Source organism: Sus scrofa, chromosome 2 (assembly GCF_054392235.1).
Source record: "Sus scrofa isolate SSC_HxYL_T2T_F1_AM1 chromosome 2, Sscrofa_HxYL_maternal_Yorkshire_Landrace_v2.0, whole genome shotgun sequence".
Lineage (NCBI taxonomy): Eukaryota > Metazoa > Chordata > Mammalia > Artiodactyla > Suidae > Sus > Sus scrofa.
In genome coordinates this window covers 14,020,097-14,046,274 of record NC_139384.1, presented here as the reverse complement: position 1 = coordinate 14,046,274, position 26,178 = coordinate 14,020,097, and the positions used below count along the sequence as shown (strand labels likewise).

Sequence of the window (26,178 nt, the reverse complement as noted above, 5' to 3'; positions counted from 1 at the left end):
TTCCCAAGGTATCCAGTACTGATCCCTCGGGCCCCAGCTATAGACTCTCTGACTGGAAGGAACCACACAGAGAGACGTGGTGAGCAGTCAGCCTCGACCTGTTGCAGAAAGAGAATCTGGACACAACACCCATGTAAGTACACATCAGCCATGTGTCACTGCTGTGTGTCCAGGAAGTGGCAGAGTGAAAGGCTCAGAACCACAGTTCCACCTGCCCCAGAGCCAGGCAGGAGGAATCACTTCCACACCATTCCATGGTGATACTATGGAAATGGTGTGGGAGAATTCAGCTGGGCTGAGTGTTGCCTGGATAAGGACAATAAGTAATTGAATAACTCAATCAATCAATACATCAGTCAATCAATATTTATGCCCTTAATGTAGTATTTGCATGTGTCATTATGGCTATTTAATGAGCACTAATTCAATACCTGGCCCTTTGCTGAGTAGTTCACATACGTTTACTTACCTGACATGTTAACAGGCTTACTTTTTCTTCTTCTTCATTTTTGTTAAGCTTTATTTTGAACTAAACATGCATTCACAGAAAGTTGCAAAGATAGTACTGAGAGGTCCCGTGTATCCTTCAACCGGTTTTCCCTCAAAGATTGTATCGCATGATTATGACATCAAACCAGGATTTTTATATTGGTGTGTGTGAGTGTGTGTATGTGTAGTTCTGTGTCATCTTTTCACATGTGCAGATCCATGTCACCACCACTACAATCAATGTATGGACCTGTTCTATCACGGAGGTCAGATTCCACACGGATCTCCCTCGTGCTGCCCCTTATTGTCACACACTCCCCTCCTGCTACCACTCTGAGCCCTGGCAGTCTGTTCCCCATCTGTGTAATTTTGTCATTGTGAGAATGTTAGAAAAAAGGAAATGTGGCACTATGTGACCTTTGCAGAGTGACTCTTTCGCTCCGCATAAGGCCCTTGAGATCCATTCAGTAGTCTGTTCCTCATTATTCCTGAGCAATATTCCACAGCATGGACATTCCACGGTCTCTTTAACCCATCACCTATTGGAAGACACATTGGTTGTTTACAGTTTGGGGCTATTGCAAATGAAGTCGTTATGAAATAAGGTTTTGGTGTTGTCATTTTTTTTTTTTTAGTCATTCTGTTGGATGTGTGATGATATCTCATTTTGTATTTCCCTCATGCCCAATGATATTGGACATCTTTTCACGTGCTTGCCCACCATCTGTGTAGCTCTTTGGTGAATTTTCCAGTCATTACCCATTTTCTACTTTGTTTTTTTCTTTTTTTAATGTTAAGACTGAGAGTTTTTTATATTCCAGATACATTTTATCAGTTTGAGTGAATATGGAAAGTTTATTTCCCTCTTTATCTCCTTACTCTCCCCATTCATAATATAATTGTTTTAAATATTTCTTCTACATCCACTGAGAACCATATTAGACAAGGTCAAACTTTTTGCTTCTACCATCAAACGTAATTTTGAAAACTTAACAGAAGTTAAGTCTATTGCATTTATCCATATTTTTTGTTCTTTCCATACTCTGTCATCTTAATATTCTAAGATTCTTCCCTTTGATATTGATTTTTTAAAAATGAGTTTGGCAGAGTGGATAGGAAAACGTGATGCAATTAAATGCTCTGTACCAGAAACTGACTTCAAATGTAATGACATAATGTATGTTTAAAGTAAAAGAAAGGAAAAGATATATTGTGAAGACATTAGTCAAAAGGATGAAAATGTGACTATATTAATATCATATAAAGTAGACTTACAGCAAAGAAAATTACCAAGGACAGTGACAGACATCATGTAATGCTTGAACAGCCAAAAGAAATAGCAATCTTAAATGCATAGGCAGCAAACAATGCTTTGCCAGCTCCTACTCTGCACTTTGTCCAGAGTAGACACAGAATAGTTATTTTTAAATACATAAACCAAAGAATGCATGAATGTTTTAACTTATTTTTAATCCTGGCTATGTATTTTAGTTTTCTGTTCTTATAGTTAACTTGTCATAACTCTTTGAATCAGAGAGGCACATTAAGGAAAAATAAATAAATGCAGCTTCTTAAAAGAAAACAGTGGGAGTTCCCATTGTGGCTCAGTGGTAACGAACCCAACTAGTATCCAGGAAGATGAGAGTTCGATCCCTGGCCTCTCTTAATGGGTTAAAGGATCCGGCCTTGCTGTGGTTTAGGTCATAGACACGACTCAGATCTGGTGTTGCTGTGGCTGGAGCATAGGCTGGCGGCTATAGCTCTGATTGGAACCCTAGCCTGAGAACTTCCATGCCAGAGGTGCGGCCCTATTAAAAAAAAAAAAAAAAAAAAAAAAAAAAAAAAAAAAAACAAGAAGAAAAAAGGAAGCAGTGTACATTAATTACAGGGAAAAAAAAAACCTTTATTTAACTTAAGTAGTTGTTTTCTGCATTTTATAAATCTTTTCATTTATCCATTCTTTCATTCATTCCTTTGTTCATGTATTCATTTAGCCACTATTTACAGATGTAGGCACTTGCCCCAACTGCTGTATTCGTGAAACCTACAATCCACGAAGAAATAAAAATTAAGCAAAAATGTACAGAACAATCTCTAAAATAATTATTCAAACTCATATGAATCAAAAGGAACCAGACTTATGGCAGGAGAAAAATGGCTCATTTGGGCGGTCAAACAAACCCAGAGTAAGTATCATTCACACTGAGACCAGAAGAATAAGAGTTAGCAATGGAAATGCTGATGGAAATAAAGAATGGACCGGAGAGCATTTAAGTCAGGAGGATCATGCTGGAAGGGCCAGAAGTAGAGGAGAGCAAGGAACAAGAGGAGTCCATGATGCCTGGGGCATTAACACGGGAAAACAGAATCTAAGATGAGGATAAGGGAGTAAACTAGAAGGAAGATCATGTGGAACCTTAGGGATGCGTCAAGATTTTCAGATGAAATGACATGTGCTTTGGTAGATTGTGGTCTTTTCATAAAATTATATGATCAGTAGAAGTAGGCAAAAATAAATGAAAATATTTTACTTGCTCCTTGACTGATGTATTGATGAAACGCCAGTTCACACCCTGAACACACACCTTCTGATCCGTGGCAGTTTCCCCACACTGTATATCAAGTTCTCTAACTTGGGTAGCAAGCTTCGGTCACCTGCATGGTTGCCTTTAAAACCAAGTCAATTATGTCATAGAAAATATTCTGGACCCACTACGAAACCACATTATACTATTTTCAATTCCAAAAATAATTTAAAAATCGCAATGATCTTAGCTTTCTATATTCTTCTTCCTTTGCAACTTTTCAGCTGATATTTCATCTTTGCCACCCATGGAACAAAACAATGGCACCAAAGTGACGGAATTCATTCTCCTGGGATTTGCTGGTCAACACAAGTCTTGGCTTGTCCTCTTCATAGTGTTTCTGGGGATCTATGTGGTCACCCTGGTGGGTAACATTGGCATGATCCTGCTCATCAAGATTGAAGCTTCCCTTCACACCCCCATGTACTTTTTCCTCCAAAACTTGGCTTTTGTTGATCTCTGCTATGCTACTGCTATCACTCCCAAGGTGTTGCAGAATTTGATGAGTACAGAACAATCCATCTCATTCATAGGATGCATGGTGCAATTATTTGTTTATGGTACTTTTGTAACAAGTGACGGTTATATCTTGGCTGCTATGGCGGTGGACCGCTATGTGGCCATCTGTAACCCACTCCGCTATCCAACAGTCATGTCCCAGAGAGTCTGCATTCAACTCTTGATTGGCTCATGCTTCATGGGCTTCCTAAATGCTTGTGTAAATGGAAGTCTTACTTTCCAACTGAACTTTTGCAAATCCAATAAAATTAACCACTTTTTCTGTGATGCACCCCCAATTCTTGCCCTCTCGTGCTCCAGTATTTACTTCAACATCATGCTTCTAGCAGCCTTTGTGGGGTTTAACTTGATGTTCACTGTGTCAATCATCATCTTTTCCTACATATTCATCCTGGCTGCCATCCTGAAGATCTCTTCTGCTGCAGGGAGGAAAAAAGCCTTCTCCACGTGTGCTTCCCACCTGACAGCAGTCACCATTTTCCATGGGACTCTGTCTTACATGTATCTGCACCACCGCACCCTAGAGTCTCAAGAGCAAGAAAAACTGGCTTCCGTGTTTTATGGGATTGTGATCCCCATGTTAAACCCCCTCATCTACAGCCTGAGAAACCAAGATGTGAGAGAAGCCCTTAAGGGGATAGGGAAAAAAATGCTTTAAGTTTGATCCTCAATTTCGATTTTACACCTGTAAACACCCAGACTTAACAATGCCAGTTTTTAAAGAATCAAAACGAAGAACCAAGCGACATAGGAAAATTGCTCGATTTATTACTGTGGAGCTGCAAATGAAAGTTACAATGAGATAACAACTTTACAACCAATGCAGCTGGCAAAAATTGTAAAAGAATGGTAATACCTGTTAATTGCTGTGATGTAAGAAAAATGATCCTCTCACGTATTATTAATAGGAACCTGGAAATATCTTTTTAAAAGAAAACGTATTCAATCCAAGATTTCAGCCTTGCAAATGGATCTATGGAAATAAAAGTTTGGTCTATGGAAATAAAGTCTTATGGTTTTATGGGTCAGGAATCTGGACGCCTTTTAACTGCATCCTCTGAGATGCTATAGACAAGGTGTCAACCAGGACTTGGAACTCATCGGAAGGCCCAAATGAGGATGGATCTGCATACAACAGCTCCCTCATTTATTGACAGAATTTATTTCCTTGCTACCATAAGACAGATTCCTGCCTTCTTACAGGCTGTCAGCAAGGGGCTACTCACAGCTCTTAGACGCTATCCACAGTTCTTTGCTGCATGGCCCTCTTCATAATCCCTCTCACAACACGGCAGCTTCTTTCTTTTACTCTAGAAAGCCAACTACAATTATCCAATACATACACCATGTGAAACAGCATAATTTCATATACTCAAATCTTACTGCTACTTCAAGAGTCAGTCTCTCCCTGAAGTTTTCCCAGCTCAAAACACGTTTCCTGCCAACTTTCTGCTGCTGGAAGTAATTTCTTCTTCCACTGAATACTCATAGGATTTCACTTGTGTCAATAAATATTATGTATTATTCATCACGTCCTGTCTAAATTAGTTACTTAAAGACCTTCATGATCATCTATAATGCAGCTGAAATACGTTTTTATTCCTATGACCTTTTAACATCTGGTATACAGCCGTAGACACAGTAGGTATTCTATAAATATTAAATGAAAGAATGATGATTAAAAAAACAATAATATGGACAGTTTTCAAACTGGAAGTTATGTGAGTATGCAGCCCACGCTTGTATTCTGGTAAATACTGATCTGTGGACAGCAGCATTCAAGGGCAAGTTTTTTAAAGTGCGAATTACCCCAGCTCTGGAGATATTAATTCAGTAATATTAGATAGAGCCCAATATCTTTAAGAATCTGCATATGTAGAATGTTGCTTTAATTGCATGCTCCACTGGAAAGTGGTTTTTAAGAGCACAGGATTTAGAATATTTTAGAATGTGATTTATGTCCCAACACTGCCACTCCCCAGCAGTGTCTTTTTGAAAGTTATTTGAGCTTTCAAGCCTTGTTTCTCCTAATAATACACATCTCATGAGATTTTTCAGTGTGTTTGTCTACTCACTTGTTAGGAACAGATAAGATAATACATAGAAATCAATTGTCTGGCACTAATAAACTCTAGATAAATGTTAAAAGTAATGAGTATTAACAAGGGTTATTTCAACAAGTATGTGACAGATGTTACAAAAACAATCTCATCACATATGTGTGCATGCACACACACACACACACGCACATAAGACTTTATTTCCACAGATCAAACTTTTATTTCCATAGATCCATTTGCACACATGAGTCAATAAGAAGTCTCTTAAGACATGAAACATAAAAACTTTTCCCTCTGGAAATCTCCTCTCTCCTTCAGCAGAAAACTAATAACCTGTATTTCCTATGATTACATATTTATTGTGATTTTATATATTATATTTTATATGTTACATATATGATTATATATTTCCTATGATTATGAAATAACCCGTATTTCCTACGATTCATACATAGAGTCATAGGCACTCAAGGGAACAGATAGTAATCCCATAGGCCTCAACTGTGAACTCTGTTCACAGCCTGCTCTAGCCTGGGAAGAAAATTTGAAGACAAATCTCCTGTGAATAAAGCAAATTGAATTTTTCCTCTTCAGCTGTGCATTATTCTGGCATATGAGAAGCACAGTAAAGTCTGCAGGATTAGAGCCAGTATGCCAGCATAGTTCAATACAAGTTTGGATGGAGTCATCTTATCATCAGCAAAATAAGCTATAAATGGAGGGAGGAAATTATTGATGATATGAATATCATTGAATGGCCCCAGAGATGATAGCTGACACATTAGCTATAGTGTTCCCAACTGAATATAAATAACCCTTAAAGATTATGAGCAATATTTAGGTAAAGCCACTCCATGATTCAGATGGGGCAAAATAGAAAAAAAGGCCACTCTGTGAGTCGGAAATAAGCAGGGACAAGGACTCTTAGCAACCAGAAAAATAGCTAAACATTGCCCTCTTCCAAAATGAGTAAATACTCCTTTTTTTAGAGTATAGTTGATTTACAGTGATGTGTCAATATCTGCTGTACGGCATAGTGACCAGTCATACATATATGTACATTCTTTTTCTCATACTGTCTTCCATCATGTTCTACCCCAAGAGGTTAGATACAGATCCCCCCACTTCACAGCAGGACCTCATTGCTTATCCATTCTAAATCTAGCAGTTTGCATCTACCAACCCCAAATACCCCATCCATCCCACTTCCTCCCCACTCCCTCTTGGAAACCGCAAGTCTATTCTCCATGTCCATGAGTCTGTTTTTGTTTTGCAGTTAGGATAATCTCTGGTATATTTTATATTCCACATAATAAGTGATATCATACTGTATTTGTCTTTCTCTTTCTGACTTACTTCACTTAGTATGAGAATCTCTAGTTGTGTCCATGTTGCTACAAATGGCATTATCTTGTTCTTTTTATGGCTGAGTAGTATTCCATTGTACATATGTACCATATCTTCTTAATCCATTCATCTGTTGATGGACATTTATGTTGTTTCCATTCTTGGCTATTGTGAATAGTGTTGCCGTGAACATAGGGGTGCATGTATCTTTTTGAATGAAAGTTTTGTCTGAATATATGCCAAGAAGTGGGACTGCTGGCTCATGTGGTTGTTCTATATTTAGTTTTAGTTTTCTGAGGACTCTCCATACTGTTTTTCATAGTGCTTGTACCAATTTACATTCCCTAGAATAATGACAATAAAAACAAAAGTGAACCAAAGGGACTAAATTAAACTCAAAAGCTTTTGCACAGCAAAAGAAACCATTAAAAAAATGAAAAGACAACCCACAGAATGGGAGAACATCTTTGCAAACAATGCAACCAGCAAGGGCCTAATCTCCAAAATATACAAACAGCTCATACAGCTCAAAACAAAAACAATTGAAAAATGGACAAAAGACCTAAATAGACATTTCTGCAAAGACATACAAATGGTCAACAGGCACATGAAAAAGTGTTCAGCATCACTAATTATTAGAGAAATGCAAATCAAAACTACAGTGAGATACCATCTCACACCGATCAGAATGTCCATCATTAACAAGTCAACAAATAGCAAATACTGGCCAAAGAAGATATACAGATGGCCAACAAGCACATTAAAAAATGCTCATCATCCGTGATTATTAGAGAAATGCAAACCAAAACTACCACAAGATACCACCTCACACCAGTCAGAATGACCATCATTAATAAGTCCATAAATAATGAATGCTGGAGGGGGTGTGGAAAAAAGGGAACCCTCCTGCACTGTTGGTGGGAATGTAAATTAGTACAACCACTATGGAAAACAGTATGGAGGTACCTTAGAAAACTATATATAGAACTACCATATGACCCAGGAATCCCACTCTTGGGCATATATCCAGAGAAAACTTTCCTTGAAAAAGACACATGCACTATTCACAATAGCCAAAACATGGAAACAACCTAAATACCCATCGACAGATGATTGGATTAGGAAGATGTGGTATACATACACAATGAAATACTACTACTACTCAGCCATAAAAAAAGAACAAAATAATGCCATTTGCAGCAACATGGATGAAACTAGAGACCCTTATACTAAGTGAAGTAAGTCAGAAAGAGAAAGACTAATATCATGATATCATTATATCTGGAATCTAATATGTGGCACAAATGAACCTTCCCACAGAAAAGAAAACCATGGACATTTAGAACAGACTCGTGGTTGCCAAGAGGGAGGGGGAGGGAATGGGAGGAATGGGAATTTGGGGTTAATAGATGCAAACTATCGCCTTTGGAATGGATAATCAATGGGATCCTGCTATATAGCTCTGGGAACTATGTCTGGTCACTTGTGATGGAGCATGATAATGTGAGAAAAAAGAATGTATACATGTATGTGTGACTAGGTCACCTTGCTGTGTAGCATAAAATTGACAGAACACTGTAAATCAGCTATAATGGAAGAAATAAAAATCATTATAAAAAAATGCTGGAGAGGGGTGGAGAAAAGGGAACCCTCCTTCACTGTTGATGGGAATATAAATCAGTACAACCACTATGGAAAACAGTAAATACTCCTTCTTTACCCATTTTAATTTTCTCACCTCTTAGGTATAAATTACCAAGATAATTCAATCACCAAATTCCTGAAAACAGTCAAAACAGAACTTGCCTTCTCTTCCCAAATCCTTCTTAGAGTCACCCAGCACTAAAGTCTAAATCCTGCAAGAGGCCTTCCTAATATCCTCTTATCTAATAGTCTGGCCCTGGAAGGGTGTGCACTTCCTTATCATGAAGTAAGCCTGTCTTTGCTTGACTGCATGTGTGCTCCTGATGTTTGTTGACTACTTACTGGACATGACTTGTGCCAGGCACAGCTGTTATCTCTCTTGAACTTTGATTCTTTTGCTATTCAATTTTATTGCAAAAAGAAATTAATATGTGCCCATTTTTTTTAAATACAACTGTTTATAGGGAGTTCCCTTGTGAGTTAGTAATTAAGGATCTGGTATTGTCACTGCTGTGGCACAGGAATCCCTGGCCCAGGAACTTCAGCATGCCACAACCATGGCCATAAATAAATAAATACAATTGCTTTTAAAATTTTTAAAAAAGAGAGATTCTGTTTCCCTAAATCCAACTTTTTACTCATCACCTTAACTTAAACCATATATCCTTCCAGATGGTGTTTTTTTCACATAAAGACACACCCACAGAGAATTTTTTAATTAAAAATCAGTTCACACACCACTAGTTATAAGTATACAAAAATAGCTAGCAACAAACATGACACAATTCACAATGTCTGGCATCCAATAAAAAATTACCACACATGCAAAAAGCAGGGAAACATGGCCATGATGAAAAGAAAAATCAATGGTCAAAACTGACCCAAACTGCCAAAAATGTCAGAATTAGCCATTAAGAACATTGAAATAATTATTATAAGTATGCTTCTTATATTCAAAAAAGATAAATAGAAATGTGAAAGAAAAGCTAAAAGCTATAGTGTCTGATGATTAAAGAAACAGTTACACTAGACGGAATTAACTACAAATTAAATATTCCAAAAGAAGTGATTAGTGATCTTGAAGACTTAGCAATAAAAACTATCTAAAATAAGAAAAAAAGTGACTCAAAAAGGTAAATGAACAACATCAGTGAGCTGTGGAACAATTTCAAGAAGGCTTATATATGTGTAATTGGAATCCCTTCCATGGAGAAAACATGGAGAAAAGGGGTTGATATAAAAGTATTTTCTGGAAAAATATGTTTTCTTAGGTCATTCCCCCACAGCAATAGAAATAACAACAAAAATAAATAAATGGGATCTAATTAAACTTACAAGCTCTTGCACAGCAAAGGAAACCATTAAAAAAAAAAGACAACTTACAGAAAGGGAGGAAATAATTGCAAATGATTCAAACGACAAGGGCCTAATCTCCAAAATATGTAAACAGCTCATACAACTCAACAATAACAAAAAAAAACTCAATCTAAAAATGGGCAGAAGACTAAATAGACATTTTTCCAAAGAAGACATAGAGACGCCAGTAGGCACATGAAAAAAATGTTTAACATCACTTATTATTAGAGAAATGCATACCAAAACTAAGATGAGGTAGCAACTTCACACCAGTCAGAGTGGCCATCATTAATAAGTCTACAAAAACAAATGCTGGAAAGGGGGTGGAGATAAGGGAACCCTCCTATACTATTGGTGGGAATGTAAATCAGTACAACCACTATGGAAAACAGTATGGAGGTTCCTCAGAAAACTAAAAATAGAACTACCACATGATGCAGCAATCCCATTCCTGGGCATATATCTGGCCAAAACTATAATTCAAAATGATACATGCACCCCTGTGTCTAGCGGCATTATTCACAATAACCAAGACATGGAAACAACCATTGATAGATGAATGGATTAAGTTGTGGTACATATATACAATGGAATTTTACTCAGTCATAAAAAAAGAATAAGGCAAGGGGGTTAAGATGGAAGAATAGAAGGACTGGAGCTCAACTTCTCTCATAAAAACAACAAAATTTACAACCAAATGCTGAGCAACATTCAACCATATGGACTGGAAACTTTCAAAAAGACAACCTACTCCAGAAGACAAAGAGAAGGCCACATCAAGAGGTAGGAGGGGTGATTACCTGATATAAGCAACCCCATACCTCCTGGGTGGAAGCCCCACAGACTGGAAATTAACTGTATCACAGAGAATCACCTACAGGAGTGAGAGTTCTGAGCCCCACATCAAGTCACCATGCCTGGGGATCTGGCATTGGAAGAAAGAGTCGCCAGAGCATCTGGCATTAAAGGCCAGTAGGGCTTGTGTGCAGGAGCTCCACGGGACTGGGGGAAATGGGGACCCCATTCATAAAAGGCACACAAAGACTTTCACGTGCACTGGGTCCCAAGGCAAAGCAAAGCCTCCATAGGAATCTGGGTCAGACCTGACTACAGTTCTTGGTGGACATCCTGGGAAAACAGAGGGTGAATGTGGCTCATTGTGGGGGAAGGACATTGGAGGCAAAGCTCTTGGGAATATTCATCAGTGTGCATTTCTTTGGAGGTGGCCATTTTGGGAAAATCTGGCTCCACCCATCAGTGCCGAGAAGCCTCAAGCCAAACAACAATCCAGGTGGGATCACAGCCCCACCCATCAGTAAACAGGCTGCCTAAGGATCCCCCCAGGAACACAGCCACCTCTAATCTCACCCAGAGACAAAGCCCCACCCTCCAGAGGGATAGGAATCAGCCCCATCTACAGGTGGTCAGGCACCAGTACCTCCCATCTGGAAGCCTACAGCAAGCCCCTGTACCTACTTCAACCACAAGTAAGAGAGGCTACAACTCTACTACCTGTAAAAAGGTCACCACACCAAAAACCTGTAAAAATGAAAAGACAGAGAACTATAACTCAGATAAGGAAGAAATAAAAAAACCCAGAAAAACAGTTAAGTGATCAGGAGATTCTCAGCCTCCAGGAGAAAGACTTTAGACTATAGGTGCTGAAGATGATACAAGACATTGGAAATAAACTGGAGACAAATATTGATAATATACAGGAAACACCGAGCAAAGTAATACAAGATAGAGGTTCCCATCATGGCACAGTGGAAACGAATCCAACTAAAAACCATGAGGTTGTAGGTTCGATCCCTGGTCTCGCTCAGTGGGTTAAGGATCCCGCATTGCCCTGAGCTGTGACGGAGGTCGCAGATGCGGCTCGGATCTGGCATTGCTGTGGCTCTGGCATGGGTCAGCAGCAACAGCTTTGATTAGACCCCTAGCCTGGGAACCTCCATATGCCACGAGTGTGGCCCTAAAAAAAAAAAAAAAAAAGAAAGAAAGAAAGAAATACAAGATATAAAACTTAAGCAAGAAGAGAGGCAAAATACAGTAACTGAAATAAAAAATTCTTTAGAAGCAGCCAACAGCAGAATACAGGAGGCAGAAGAACGAATAAGTGAGGTGGAGGACAGACTAATGGAAATCACTGATGTGGAACAGAAAAGAGAAAAAAGATGAAAACAAATGAAGACAGTCTAAGAGAAATCTGGGACAACATTAAACATACCAACATCCATATTATAGGGGTGTCAGAAGGAAAAGAAAGAGAGAAAGGGACAGAAAAAGTATTTGAAGAGATAATAGCCAAAAACTTCCCTAACATGGGAAAGGAACCACTCACTCAAATCCAGGAAGCATAACAGGTACCATATAAAATAAACCCAAGGAGGAACACCCTGAGACACATATTAATCAAACTGACCAAAATTAAAGACAAAGAGAAAATATTGAAAGCAGCCAGGGAAAAGAAACAAATAACATCAAGGGAACCCCGATAGGGTTATTGGCAGATTTTTCAGCAGAAATGCTGAGGCCAGAAAGGAGTGGCATGATATACTTAATGTGATGAAAAAAGGAAAAAACCTCCAAGCAAGATTTACTTTACCCAGCAAGGCTCTCATTCAGATTTGAAGGAGAAATCAGAAGCTTTACAGATAAGCAAAAGCTAAGAGAATTCAGCAACACTAAACCAGCTTTACAACAAAGACTAAAGGAACTTTTCTAGGCAGAAAAGAAAAGGCCACAACCAGAAACAAAAATACCACAAATGACAAGGCTCACTAGTAAAGGCATATATACAGTAAAGATACGAAATCATCCACGCACAATTATGCCACCAAAATCAGAAATTGTGAGAAGTGGAGGGTACAAATGCAGGACACTGGAGATGCACTTGCAACTAAGAGACCAACAACTTAAAACAATCTCATATATATATATAGACTCCTATATCAAAACTTCAGGGCAACTACAAACCAAAAATCTACAATTGATACACAAACAAATAAGAAAAATCAACTCAAATACAACACTAAAGATAATCATCACACTGCAAGAGGAGAAAAGAAAGGAAGGAAAAAGAGCAACAAAAACAAATCCAAAACAATTAATAAAATGGCAATAAGAACATACATATCAATAATTACCTTAAATGTTAATGGACTAAACACCCCAACCAAAAGACATAGACTGGCTGAATGGATACAAAAACAAGACCCATATGTATGCTGTCTTCAAGAGACCCACTTCACTTCTAGGGACACATACAAACTGAAAGTGAGAGGATGAAAGAAAATATTCCATGCAAATGGGAATCAAAAGAAAGCTGGGGTAACAATACTCATATCAGACAAAATAGACCTTAAAATGAAGAATATTTTAAGAGACAAGGAAGGACATTACATAATGATCAAAGGATCAATCCAAGAAGAAGATATAACAGTGTTAAATATCTATGCACCCAGCATAGGGTCACCACAATATATAAGGCAACTGCTAACAACCTTAACAAGAGAAATGAACAATAACACAATAATAGTGTGTTATAAAAAAGAATAAAACAATGCCATTTGCAGCAAGCGACATGGATGCAGCTAGGGATTCTCATACTATGTGAGGTAAATCAGAAAGATTCTATACCTAGAAAACCCGAAGGACTCAACCCCAAAACTCCTTGAACTGATTAATAAATTCAGCAAAGTGGCAGGATATAAGATTAACATTCAGAAGTCAGTTGCATTTCTGTATACCAGCAATGAAACATTAGAAAAGGAATACAAAAATACGATACCTTTTAAAATTGTACCACACAAAATCAAATACCTCGGAATACACCTGACCAAAGAGGTAAAGGACCTATATGCCGAGAACTATAAAACCTTAATCAAAGAAATCAAAGAAGATGTAAAGAAATGGAAAGATATTCCATGTTCCTGGATTGGAAAAATCAATATTGTGAAAATGGCTATCCTACCCAAAGCAATCTACAGATTCAATGCAATCCCTATCAAATTACCCATGACATTTTTCACAGAACTAGAACAAACAATCCAAACATTTATATGGAACAACAAAAGACCCAGAATCGCCAAAGCAATCCTGAGAAACAAAAACCAAGCAGGAGGCATAACTCTCCCAGACTTCAAGAAATACTACAAAGCCACAGTCATCAAAACAGAGTGGTACTGGTATCAAAACAGACAGACAGACCAATGGAACAGAATAGAGAATCCGGAAATTAACCCTGACACCTATGGTCAATTAATCTTTGACAAGGGAGGCAAGAACATAAAATGGGAAAAGGAAAGTCTATTCAGCAAGAATTGCTGGGAAACCTGGACAGCTGCATGCAAAGCAATGAAACTAGAACACACCCTCACACCATGCACAAAAATAAACTCCAAATGGCTGAAAGACTTAAATATACGACAGGACACCATCAAACTCCTAGAAGAAAACATAGGCAAAACACTCTCTGACATCAACATCATGAATATTTTCTCAGGTCAGTCTCCCAAAGCAATAGAAATTAGAGCAAAAATAAACCCATGGGACCTCATCAAACTGAAAAGCTTTTGCACAGCAAAGGAAACCCAAAAGAAAACAAAAAGACAACTTACAGAATGGGAGAAAATAGTTTCAAATGATGCAACTGACAAGGGCTTAATCTCTAGAATATACAAGCAACTTATACAACTCAACAGCAAAAAAACCAATCAATCAATGGAAAAATGGGCAAAAGACCTGAATAGACATTTCTCCAAAGAAGATATACAGATGGCCAACAAACACATGAAAAAATGCTCAACATCGCTGATTATAAGAGAAATGCAAATCAAAACTACCATGAGATACCACCTCACACCAGTCAGAATGGCCATCATTAATAAATCCACAAATAACAAGTGCTGGAGGGGCTGTGGAGAAAAGGGAACCCTCCTGCACTGCTGGTGGGAATGTCAACTGGTACAGCCACTATGGAGAACAGTTTGGAGATACCTTAGAAATCTATACATAGAACTTCCATATGACCCTGCAATCCCACTCTTGGGCATCTATCCGGACAAAGCTCTACTAAAAGAGACACATGCACCCGCATGTTCATTGCAGCACTATTCACAATAGCCAGGACATGGAAACAATCCAAATGTCCATCGACAGAGGATTGGATTCGGAAGAGGTGGTATATATACACAATGGAATACTACTCAGCCATAAAAAAGGATGACATCATGCCATTTGCAGCAACATGGATGGAACTAGAGAATCTCATACTGAGTGAAATGAGCCAGAAAGACAAAGACAAATACCATATGATATCACTTATAACTGGAATCTAATATCCAGCACAAATGAACACCTCCTCAGAAAAGAAAATCATGGACTTGGAGAAGAGACTTGTGGCTGCCTGATGGGAGGGGGAGGGAGTGGGAGGGATCGGGAGCTTGGGCTTATCAGACACAACCTAGAATAGATATACAAGGAGATCCTGCTGAATAGCATTGAGAACTATGTCTAGATACTCATGTTGCAACAGAAGAAATGGTGGGGGAAAAACTGTAATTGTAATGTATACATGTAAGGATAACCTGACCCCCTTGCTGTACAGTGGGAAAATAAAATAAAAAAAAAAAGAAAGAGAATGACAAATACCATGTGATATCACTTATGTGTGAAATCTAAAATATGGCACAAATGCACCTATCCCCAAAACAGAAAAAGACTTACAGATACAGAAAACAGACTTGTGGTTACGAAGGTGGAGAGGGGAGGGAGTGAGGTGGACTGGGAGTTTGGGGTTAGGGGATGCGAACCATTACATTTAGAATGGGTAAGCAATGAGGTCCTACTATATAGCACAGGGAACTATATCCAGTCTCTTGGGCCAGACCATGATGGGAGATAATATAAGAAAGGGAATGTGCGCATACACACACACACACACACACACACACACACACACTCACACACATATATATACACACATACATATATATGTATACACACACACACACACACACACATATATATATATGACTGGGTCACTTTGCTATATAGCAGAAATTGGCACAACATTGTAAATCAACTATAATTTTTTAAAAGTAAAAAAAATTTTGGAAAAATAATGCTGAAAATTTTATAAATTTAATGAAGCTGTAAAGCCATGCATTCAAGAATCACAAGGAACCCCCTAAGCAAATAAAACATGCAAAAACTACACCAAAGGCACATCATAATCAAATTGCTCAAAACCAGGCATAAAGCGAAAATCTTAAATATATCCAGAGGGTGGAAAAACACATTCTGAATAGCAGAACAAAAGTAAAGATAAAAACAGATTTACTCTCAGAAACAACCCAAGTGAAAATACAGTGGAGCACCATCTTAAAGTGCTTAAAGAAAAAATGCTTTTATGATAGACTAAATAATTTCATATCTATCCTTTCCTTAACACATATACACATATGAATCCTTCTGTCTTTCAATGAGCTTCAAAAGTGCCCATATAATATTAAACGACTTTTCAGCTTTTAAGATGCTGTCCATGTGACTTAATTTCAAAATCATTTAAGACACATTAAGATGTAAATTTACATTATCTTACCATCATTAAAGCAAATCTAGTCATCCTGGCACACCATCTTGCTGTGAAATTGCTGCTTATTTTCTTGCTAAAATGTTCCTTATGGCTATGAGTCTCTATATATCAAGGAATTTGAAAGAAAGATGCCAAGAACAAATGACTTCGTTTGTATTATGCCCCATTTACCAAAGTCATATTCTGACTTCACCTTAATGATAGAGCAGCAGTTATGAGATGATTGATGTTAATAAACATAAGACCTGTGATGATTTACTAAATTGACATATTGTTTTCTCATCTATAGGCAACTTCTTAAGCTGCCCACTGGCACCCTAAATCCATTAGTTAGGGCCAGACAGTAAAGGCTACGAGTGTGGTCATATTTAAAAGCTTAGCTGTTCCTACAACAGTGCATGAGGATTTAAATCATCATACACATAATAAATGTTTCCAAACAGCCCCAATCTTGGACTTGACTAACCCCTAGAGCTATCAAAAATGCTGCCGATGAAATAGTAACTACTTTCTCTTAGAATTTTCTCATTGTTCTTTTTCATTTTCTACCTGTCACAGGGTTAACTTTCTTTTTCTATGTAGACCCTTTTTTCCTTCAATAAAAATAAGTACTATCTGCCTATAACCGTAGGAATCTACACTGATCATCTCTTTCAATTTGCCTCTAACTTGGGATCAAAATAATTTTAAAAAGATATTGTGAAATGCATTTCTTCATTCACCTATTCCCTGCCTTGTTCCTAGGAAAAGCTTAAAGCATGTTACAGGCTCTCTGAACACAATTTTAAAAAATTTTATTCAAGAAACTTCAACCGGAGTTCTTGTCATGGCGCAACGGAAACGAATCCAACTAGGAACCATGAGGTTGCAGGTTTGATCCCTGGCCTCGCTCAGTGGGTTAAGGATCCGGCGTTGCTGTGAGATGTGCTGTGGGTCGCAGACGTGGCTTGGATCTGACATTGCTGTGGCTCTAGCATAGGCCGGCAGCTGTAGCTCGATTAGACCCTTAGCCTGGGAGCCTCCATATGCCGCGGGTGCGGCCTTAAAAAGACAAAAGCCAAAAAAAAAGAGGAAAGAAAGAAAGAAAAGAAAGAAAAAAGAAAAGAAACTTCAATCCACTGTGACACAAAGCAATCTTCGTCAGATGCCAGTCCGTATAAGTGATTTTAACAAGACCCACCCATTTAATAAGTGAACATAAGCTTCCTATTTGATGCAAATTATCCAGAAAAACTTCATCATAGATGATCAGAAATTGAGGTAGCATCATTTCATACTAGCACCATAATTCAATGACTTGTAAAATAATGAAAGATAAAAATGCACCTTCTTGACCCTGGTGAGTTTTCACATTTTCTGGTAGATAGTGAGCATAAAGGAAACAGAGAATTTGGTAGAGAAAATGGGATCTTTGCCCTAAGAACTGTAAAGGCGAGAGAATGGGAAGAATCAAACATTGGGAACAAATTTTCTGCAAATCATTTGATGAAAGAACCCTTGAATCATAACAGCATCATTCCACTGATAAATGCCATGGATCTTCCTTCATGCAGGAAAGTGTATAATAGGCTTGGGGGAAAAATCAGAATTATTATCAGCTAATGATATTATAGACAATTTATCTGCCCACATATAGAAAATGCATTACCTCCCATCTCTCGAGGTAGAACATGATGAAAGATGGTATGAGAAAAAGAATGTATGTATATGTAATGACTGTGTCAGTATGCTATACAGCAGAAGTTGACACAACACTGTAAATAAACTATAATAAAAATACATATAATTCAAAAAGAAAATGTATTATCTCATTGAACCTTGATAAAATAATCCCCATTTTTAGATTATTAAAAATCTGTAATCCCTGTTTTCGCATTCTGTAACTCAGAGCTGTTAAACAACCGATCAAGCCACGTAACTAAGTCCTGGAACCAGGATTTTAACTCCAGAGCCTACTCTCTTGACCAAAACAGTACACTTTTTTTTTTTTCCCTGAAGGAAAAGTGGCTTCACTGGAATGTTTTTTCTAAGTCGCACATTGCTCTTCTTCCACACTTTATATTGAGGTGTCCATTTTACGGAGAGTAAAATGAGCTGTTTTTATTCACATCCCCAGAAGTCTGCATCCAGTGAGTCGCTGGCTCAGCGTTCATGGATTTTTAACGAAGTTCTTGTAAATATGTGCCCCACCTTTTCATTATCTTTCGTTAGAGCCAGTGTCATCCATGAGTCCCTTTTTCCATGATGAACCCGCAGTGCCTGACATTTCATGCTCCCATATTTATCAGTATGGCAGTTACTGCCTTCTTGGAGTTTAACCTGAATACAGCGTTGGTTGTCATGTTTGGTTGTCTAATTCTCCTACATGAATATCCTAGCATCCACTCCTAAGGATGTCCTCAGGGAGGAGAAAAGACTTGCCTCTGTGGCCCCCACCTAACAAAGGGTACCATTTCTTCTACAAAACCTCTCCTGCGAGTACCTACCGCCTGACTCTAACAAGCCACAGGAGAATATGAAGGTGACCCCCATGTTTGGCAGCACTGGGATGCTCATGTGGAAACCTTAATCTACAACCCAGGAAATAAGGAAGTGACAGAGGCACCACTCATGACAGTAAAGAAGTATTTATGGACCAGACCATATTTCCTAATATTAGACTCAAAGAAGCATCCAAGTAAGTTTTTTGCAAAATGTTTATTTGCCCAGAGTGATTTTTCCAAGAGCCTCAAAACCACGTTGACCTTCCTGAATCCCTAAATCACATGAAAGGTTATCAATCTTTCACAGAAATGGATTTATCTAGAGAGGCAACGTAGTCCTTCTGCCTGATGAACAAGGCTCTCTTGCTAATGACGGCTCTTTATAAATAGTATGAAAAATCAGCAATCAGTATTCCAAAGCAACATCACTCAAAGAGTATTTGAAGACCAACTAGTGCAGTATCAACTTGAGAGAAGTAACATCAGCTTCTAAGAAAAGTTAAGGGTGAAAAGGGAACTTCTTGCACACTGGGAAAGCAGGCAGTAGTCCATAAAGGCATTTGAAGTAGATTAAGGAGCAAAAAGTTAAAAGAAAAGATGAAGCAAATTCCATGAAGGTCCATCACTGAGCAAAATGTCTAAGGGTAGTCAGCAGTAGGAAACTCTTCCCAGATGCTCTGAGTATAAAGCATTCATATTATCCCATCACCCAATAGTGCCTCGATGCCCTCAGCCAAGATCTGAAGCCATTAGGGACCCCAGAGACAGAGGAAAATGTAGGCTGACCGATATGTTGGCAGCCATGGCCATCAGAGAGTTGCCAAGCTAAAGCTTCTACCTGGTTCTGCCCTCTAACAGCAAGTGTAGCAGCATCCTATCTAGTCAGCGGCATGAGCGGGCCAAACAAAGGAAAAATTTACTCCAACATCACAAAATCTGACAGCAATGTCAATTCACAGATGTGTTAACAAAATTTGCTTTGGCCAAGCATTTCCCAGAATGGAGTCCAGAGAATTTATTCTTACCGTTCAACATGAAAAGAATTTCAAGCCCCAGAAATGGTAAAAGTTTTAAGTTAATCAGTATAGATTTCTCTACTGCCACAGCCTCCAGAAGCATATCACATAGCACTGTGTGTTGTGGATCTCTAAGAGAGAAGCATGTAGAGCAGCTCCTGAACTTATCGGACCACGAGACCCTTTCAAATCTATGGACTATCTGCTCTATTGTCTCTATTGTGAAGTGTACTTTTTTTGTGTTTTAATATTTATGATGTTAGCATTATTTTGATATCTGCATATGCGTTTAACAGAGCAATAAAGTTATAAAATTGATGGTGAATCATTCAGTTTATCTACCTAATATAATATAAATGAAGGAAATATATTTTAACAGCTTGGAGCCCATGTCTCCTATAAAGTCTGAAAAATACCTTTTTGGCTTTTTTTTAAAAGATGGCTAAATGCTTTTATAAAAGGAACTAGAGTGATTAGACGAAGTACTTACTGTAAAACATCCCTTGAAGAATATCTTCAGCTCTAACCAGAATACCACATCTGTTTATAAAAAATCAATTTTCTATTCCATCATTAACACAAGTGATAAAATGATTTCTGCTAGGGAAGCACGTTATTTACCCTGCCCTAGCTATTGTGGATGCTAAACGTCTTTTTTCTTTAAAAAGTATCCAGTGATTCAGGCTGGCTATTTCACACAATCCACTTATTTTGGTGAACTCCTAGTCCTTGAAAACACATATTACTGTCATTATTTACCACCTTAATATGAGTCAGCTTTCTCCCTCACCTAAGGAAGTGAAACTTATAAACACTTTCTGGAATCCCAGCTCATGTTTGCCCAGAGTGGAAGTGAATTCCAGATATGGTCCACTTCAGTGTTAGGGATGGCTCGTCACACCGGTGCCTCACTTCCCTCGGCCCATCAGGGACACTAGCAACAGCCTTCGGAGAGCCAGCACGTTCCTAGCTGCCTTCGTTCCAGAGGGCTGCTGTAACAAAGTTTCACCAGTGGGGGGCTTAAACCACAGAAATGTATTATCTCACAGCTCTGGAGGCTAGAGGTTCCAAATCAAGGTGTTGGCAGCACTGGTTCTTTAGGAGAGTTGAAGAGGAGGGTGTGCCAGGCCTCTGTCCTTGGCCTCTGGATGGTTGTCCTTGTGTTCACATGCTGTTCTCTCTGTATGTGTGTCTGTCTCCAAATTTCCCCTTTAGAAGGACACAAATCATATTGGATTAAGACCCATCCTAATGACCTCATTTAAAACTATTGGAGGACAGCTGATTTACAATGTTGCATTATTAGTTTCAGGTGTACAGCAAAATGATTCAGTTGTACGTATACATATAACCACTCTTTTTCCCCATAGAGGTTATCACAGAACATTCAGTAGAACCTCCCTGTGCTATACAGTAGGTCGGTGTTAGTTTTTTGTTTTTTTGTTTTTTCTTTTTGCCTTTTTGCCTTTTCTAGGGCCGCTCCTGCAGCATATGGAGATTCCCAGGCTAGGGGTCTAATCAGAGCTATAGCCACCGGCCTACGCCAGAGACACAGCAACGCGGGATCCCAGCCGAGTCTGCAACCTACACCACAGCTCACGGCAATGCCGGATCCTCGACCTACTGAGCAAGGGGAGGGATTGAACCCACAACCTCATGGTTCCTAGTCGGATTCGTTAACCACTGCGCCACAACAGGAACTCCAGTTATCAATTTTATATATAGTAGTGTGTACGTGTTAATCCCTTCCTCCCAATTTATCCATCCCCCCTCCACAGTTTCCCCTTTAGTAAACATAAGTTTGATTTTGAAATCTTTGAGTTTGTTTCTGTTCTATAAGTTCTTTTGTATCATTTTTATTAGATTCCACATATAAGTGATGTCATGTGATATTTGTCTTTATCTGACTGACTTAGTTTAATAATCTCTAAGTCCATCCATGTTGCTGGAAATGGCACCTGGTGACCTCATCTTAATGTGATGAATCTCTGTAAAGTCCTTATCTCCAAATAAGGTCATATTCTGAGGTACAAGGGGTTAGGACTTTAACGCATGAGTTTTGAGGGGGACACTATTCAACCCACTGGATCATCTGTAATAAAGATGCTCAGCTCTTTAGGACACTAAGAATCCGATAAACAGCTAGATCTAAAGCAAGCCCAGATCAATCCTTGATTTCTTCTTCCTTTCTTGGTAGGTGAGTCTCTGCATGGCAATTGGATCTACCATGTAATTCCAGAATTACTGGAATTGCATCTTCTCCTGGCAAGGATGCCTCTCACATCTTTTAGAAAGAAATGGCCTCCAGTTAAGAAATCAGGACCAGAGACTCAGAGAGAACTGAGCGCCAGTATGTTCTCAGGGGTATGACAAGCATAAGGAAGATTATAAAAAGGTAAGAGATTAATATTATGAAAAGCTCAATTTCAAGATTAACTGCAATATCAAATGACATTAAACCTGAAAAATAAAATTCCTTAATCATTACTAATAATGATGATAATTATAACCGTTTATTGATAGTTACTATGTGCCTGGAGTAGGTACTTCATATGCATGATTTTACTTCATCCTCACTACCACTTATAAGGTTGATACTTTTTTTTTTCTGTCTTTTGTCTTTTTAGGGCTACCTACACCCACAGCATATGGAGGTTCCCAGGCTAGGGGTCGAATTGGAGCTGTAGCCGCCGGCCTACACCACAGCTACAGCAACACCATATTCAATCCACATCTGCGACCTACACCACAGCTCACGGCAACACTGGATCCTTAAGGCACTGAGCAAGGCCAGGGATCAAACCTGCATCCTCATGGATGCTAGTCAGATTCATTTCCACTGAGCCACAACAGGAACTCCCAAGGTTGTTACTTTCAATTAAATTTGATATGCAAGGAAAGAGCCTCCCACAAACCCTGGCACATGGTATGTGTTTAACAACCAAAACATAATGTACATGCCCATTTTACAGATGAAAAAACTGAGCTTCAAAGACACCTAGGAATGCCATGACCATGAGAGATGTCACCTGTGTCTGAGTCTAAGTATGTTAGAGAGCATAGAGAACAGACTTGTGGTTGCCATGGGGGAGAGGGAAGGAGTGGGATGGACGGGGAGTTTGGGGTTGGTACCTGCAAACTGTTACATTTAAAATGAATAAGCAAAGGGATCCTACAGTACAGCACAGGGAACTGTATCCAGTCTCTTGGGATAGAAAGTAATGGAAGATAATATGAGAAAAAGAATATATATATATATATATTTATGGCTGCGTCACTATGCTGAACAGCAGCAATTGACTGAACACTAAATCAACTATACCCTGATGAAAAATCAATTAAAAATGAAAATAAAAAAATTTAAATTTTTTAAAGATTATATAAATCTCCAAAACCATTTATCATGTCCTCTGTCCTTTCTGAGTCACCGAAGCTTTTTACACCTGCCCCTGTTTTGTCTCAAGGGCTTGAGAATTACTTTTTTAAGAAGAAACTAGAACTTCAGAAAAGGGATTTGTAAGCTTCCTCTTTTTCCAGGGCCCCTTTTCCCCCACACATGCACCCAGATATTTCCAGAAACTCACTATAATTACCACCTAGCAGCAGTGCCCCCTAAACTCTCATCATCAATATAGGAGACACTGTGACATCAACAGGTAAAGACACCAGATAAGACTTGATGATCTCCCAATAAATTAGAATCTGCCGATTGATGAAGGGCCCCCAGATTGGCTGGTTTCCACATCAAATGCTCTCTGTCAACTCACATTGTAATGACTATTTCCTTTGGTCAGTTTCTGCCCCAGAGATATGTAGAGTGTCCAAAACTATGCAAAGTACTTTTACATACTCCACCTTATCTGACCCTCACAGCCATTCATAAATCCACACTGTGTCATTGAAGAAAATGATGCTTAGGGTGCTCAAATGGCTTTCCAAGTCCCTCAGCCAGGGAATCTCAAGCAAAGATGGGCATTTGGGGGGCAGTTGTTTTATTCTCTTTCTTTCCACTACAAGAAAGATTGTATCTCTGGTTCTCAACATTCCTTTTCAACTCATATCAATAATTATATTACAGAAATCTTACTTAATCAGCCCACCTCAGCTTTCAGTCTTATTTGTCATTCCCTAATCAATCTTCAGAAATTCATTTCTTCAACAAAATTTTTTTTTGCAGCGGTGGGGGCAGTGGACATTCCGTGTCATTCTGAGCTAAGTGGGGGCATAAAAATAAGTGGGATAGACGTGACTCCTGAAGCTTTCAGTCTAGCATTGGTGTCACAACCCATCCAGAACTTAGCTGAAGATGCCAGTATCGTTGCATCAATGAGGATAGGTTCAACCATACTCAAAAATAGGGGGTAAAGGGCCTTTCATAAGGAAAGTAAAAGGAAAGAGTTTAATTCCTGAAAGTGTTCATCAGGAAGATTGGGGTGCTCAAAGAGATGATTCAAGAGGCTAAAGTGAACCATCTTTAAAGTGGATATCTAGCCTTCGGTTTGCAATAGTCAAGTGAGTGTGAAATGATTAGGAGAAAATTCTTCTCTTCCCTTTTTACCATGTGAAATTCTCAGCCTGCATCAGACATAGGAGGTCTGGAGTTTCTCTATGTTTTCATAACAACTTACTCATAACAATAATGAGAACCAGAGTCAGTCTGACTAAGGCCACTAAACCATGTCTACACTGGGGAACTGGCCCCAGGCCATTGGTGTCTGGAGCCCTTGTCAGCAGTCCCATATCTTAAAATCTCACATGGTGGTCATGTTCTCATGTGTGATTACCTATCAAAAATGATTATTAGGAGAATTCTGTAAGAAAATGTAGTCAAAGGCACTATGAAAATTCTTCTTATATAATCCCTCCTAAAGGCTCTGTCTTAAGATTTTCTTAAGCTCCAAGAGGCACTGTTTCAGAGTAATAAGGAAGTTTCTGCCATCTGGTCTGAAGAGTAAAATTTTCCTTTGCAAGAATCTGTTGTTTTTGGGAAGACTCTCTTTAGTTGGCACATCTAGCTTTGCAGATGTCAGGTGAGCATTAGCTCATTGTTTGTTTGTTTTTGAGAGGACGACTTGAGTGGGATCACTTTAGGTTTATTGGCTCAAATAGACAAACACTCCGAGGACTGAACTGGCTTCCATTGCAGTTCGATCCAGAGGTTCGAGTAATAACATCCAAACTGAGTTTCTTTGCATCTCTCAGCTCTGCCTCCTTCCTGAGCTGTCCTCAGACTCAAGCTGGTCTCCTTCCTGATAGTAAGTGGCTGTCAAAGCTCCAAGCCTCACATGACCAAATCCAGTGGTGGACCGAAAGCCAGGAATCCCACAGAATATCTCTTTGTAGGCATGTAGGCTCTGCTGGGATTGTGTGCCCCTCTCAGAAACAGTGGCTAAGGGGAGGAATGATCAGCTCACAGCCCTGACTCTGGAGATAGAGCTGATCATCCCCAAAGAAGAGTGACTTCCCAGGGGGAACATAGGGCACTCTCACCAAAAGAAGAGAGACCAAACACCAGACCGCACGTGATAGCTGTCCGTTTATTTGGGGAGAGATCAATTCCTGTGCCTTTTAATACAAGGCGGATTGAGACTAGCCAAGTAAAGGTGCAGGCAGAGGGCAAGGGGGCAAAGGGCATGAGGCAGAGAGAGGCTGATTCTGAAGAGGATCTGGGAAGAACTGCGTCTTGAGCCCTAGTCTTGATTCTGCTGCTAGCACGATGGGAGCTGGTGCCTCAGTTTCATCTTTAGGAGCCCTGCTTGCAACTCCTGCTCCACCACTGGCCTGTCCCGCCACGCACACCAACTCAGTTCTTCTCCATAGAGATTTCTCGCCTGCCGAACAAAAATGATCATTATAAACCTTACCTCTATCTCCTCTGCATCATAAGCAGTGGAGTCCTGACCTCCTAGGACTCTTGCTGTGGCCCCCACTGTTGTGTCCTCCCTACTCTGCTCTCGGGTGCTCTGAGGCTCATTTGTCCCTTACACTGTGATGCCTCAGCTGGCCCTGGCCCTCTCTGGATTCTGCCCCAGGCCTTGACACAACCAGCAAGTAACCTACCTTGCCTTCTCCCAGCTA

General features: G+C 39.2%; 1 protein-coding gene across 2 annotated transcripts; it reads left to right on the top strand.

Annotated features, from left to right (window-relative positions):
- LOC110258750 (olfactory receptor 5AK3-like) lies at positions 1-22,433 on the top strand. Of its 2 annotated transcripts, none has more exons than XR_014836962.1 (2): positions 1-133; positions 22,298-22,433. XR_014836962.1 is itself a non-coding variant. In XM_021085041.2 (2 exons), exon 2 carries the CDS (start codon positions 3,322-3,324, stop codon positions 4,249-4,251), a length of 930 nt encoding a protein of 309 aa, XP_020940700.2. In that variant the 5' UTR covers positions 28-133; positions 3,299-3,321; the 3' UTR covers positions 4,252-4,386. The 2 variants fall into 2 exon arrangements, 1 of the variants encoding a protein (XP_020940700.2); XM_021085041.2 differs by lacking the exon at positions 22,298-22,433 and adding an exon at positions 3,299-4,386 and having other exon boundaries at positions 28-133.
- Positions 22,434-26,178: the final 3,745 nt, after the last annotated feature.

Bases quoted from the DNA above. Each gene is read 5' to 3' on its own strand.
- LOC110258750 (XM_021085041.2), top strand. From the start codon at position 3,322: ATGGAACAAAACAATGGCACCAAAGTGACGGAATTCATTCTCCTGGGA.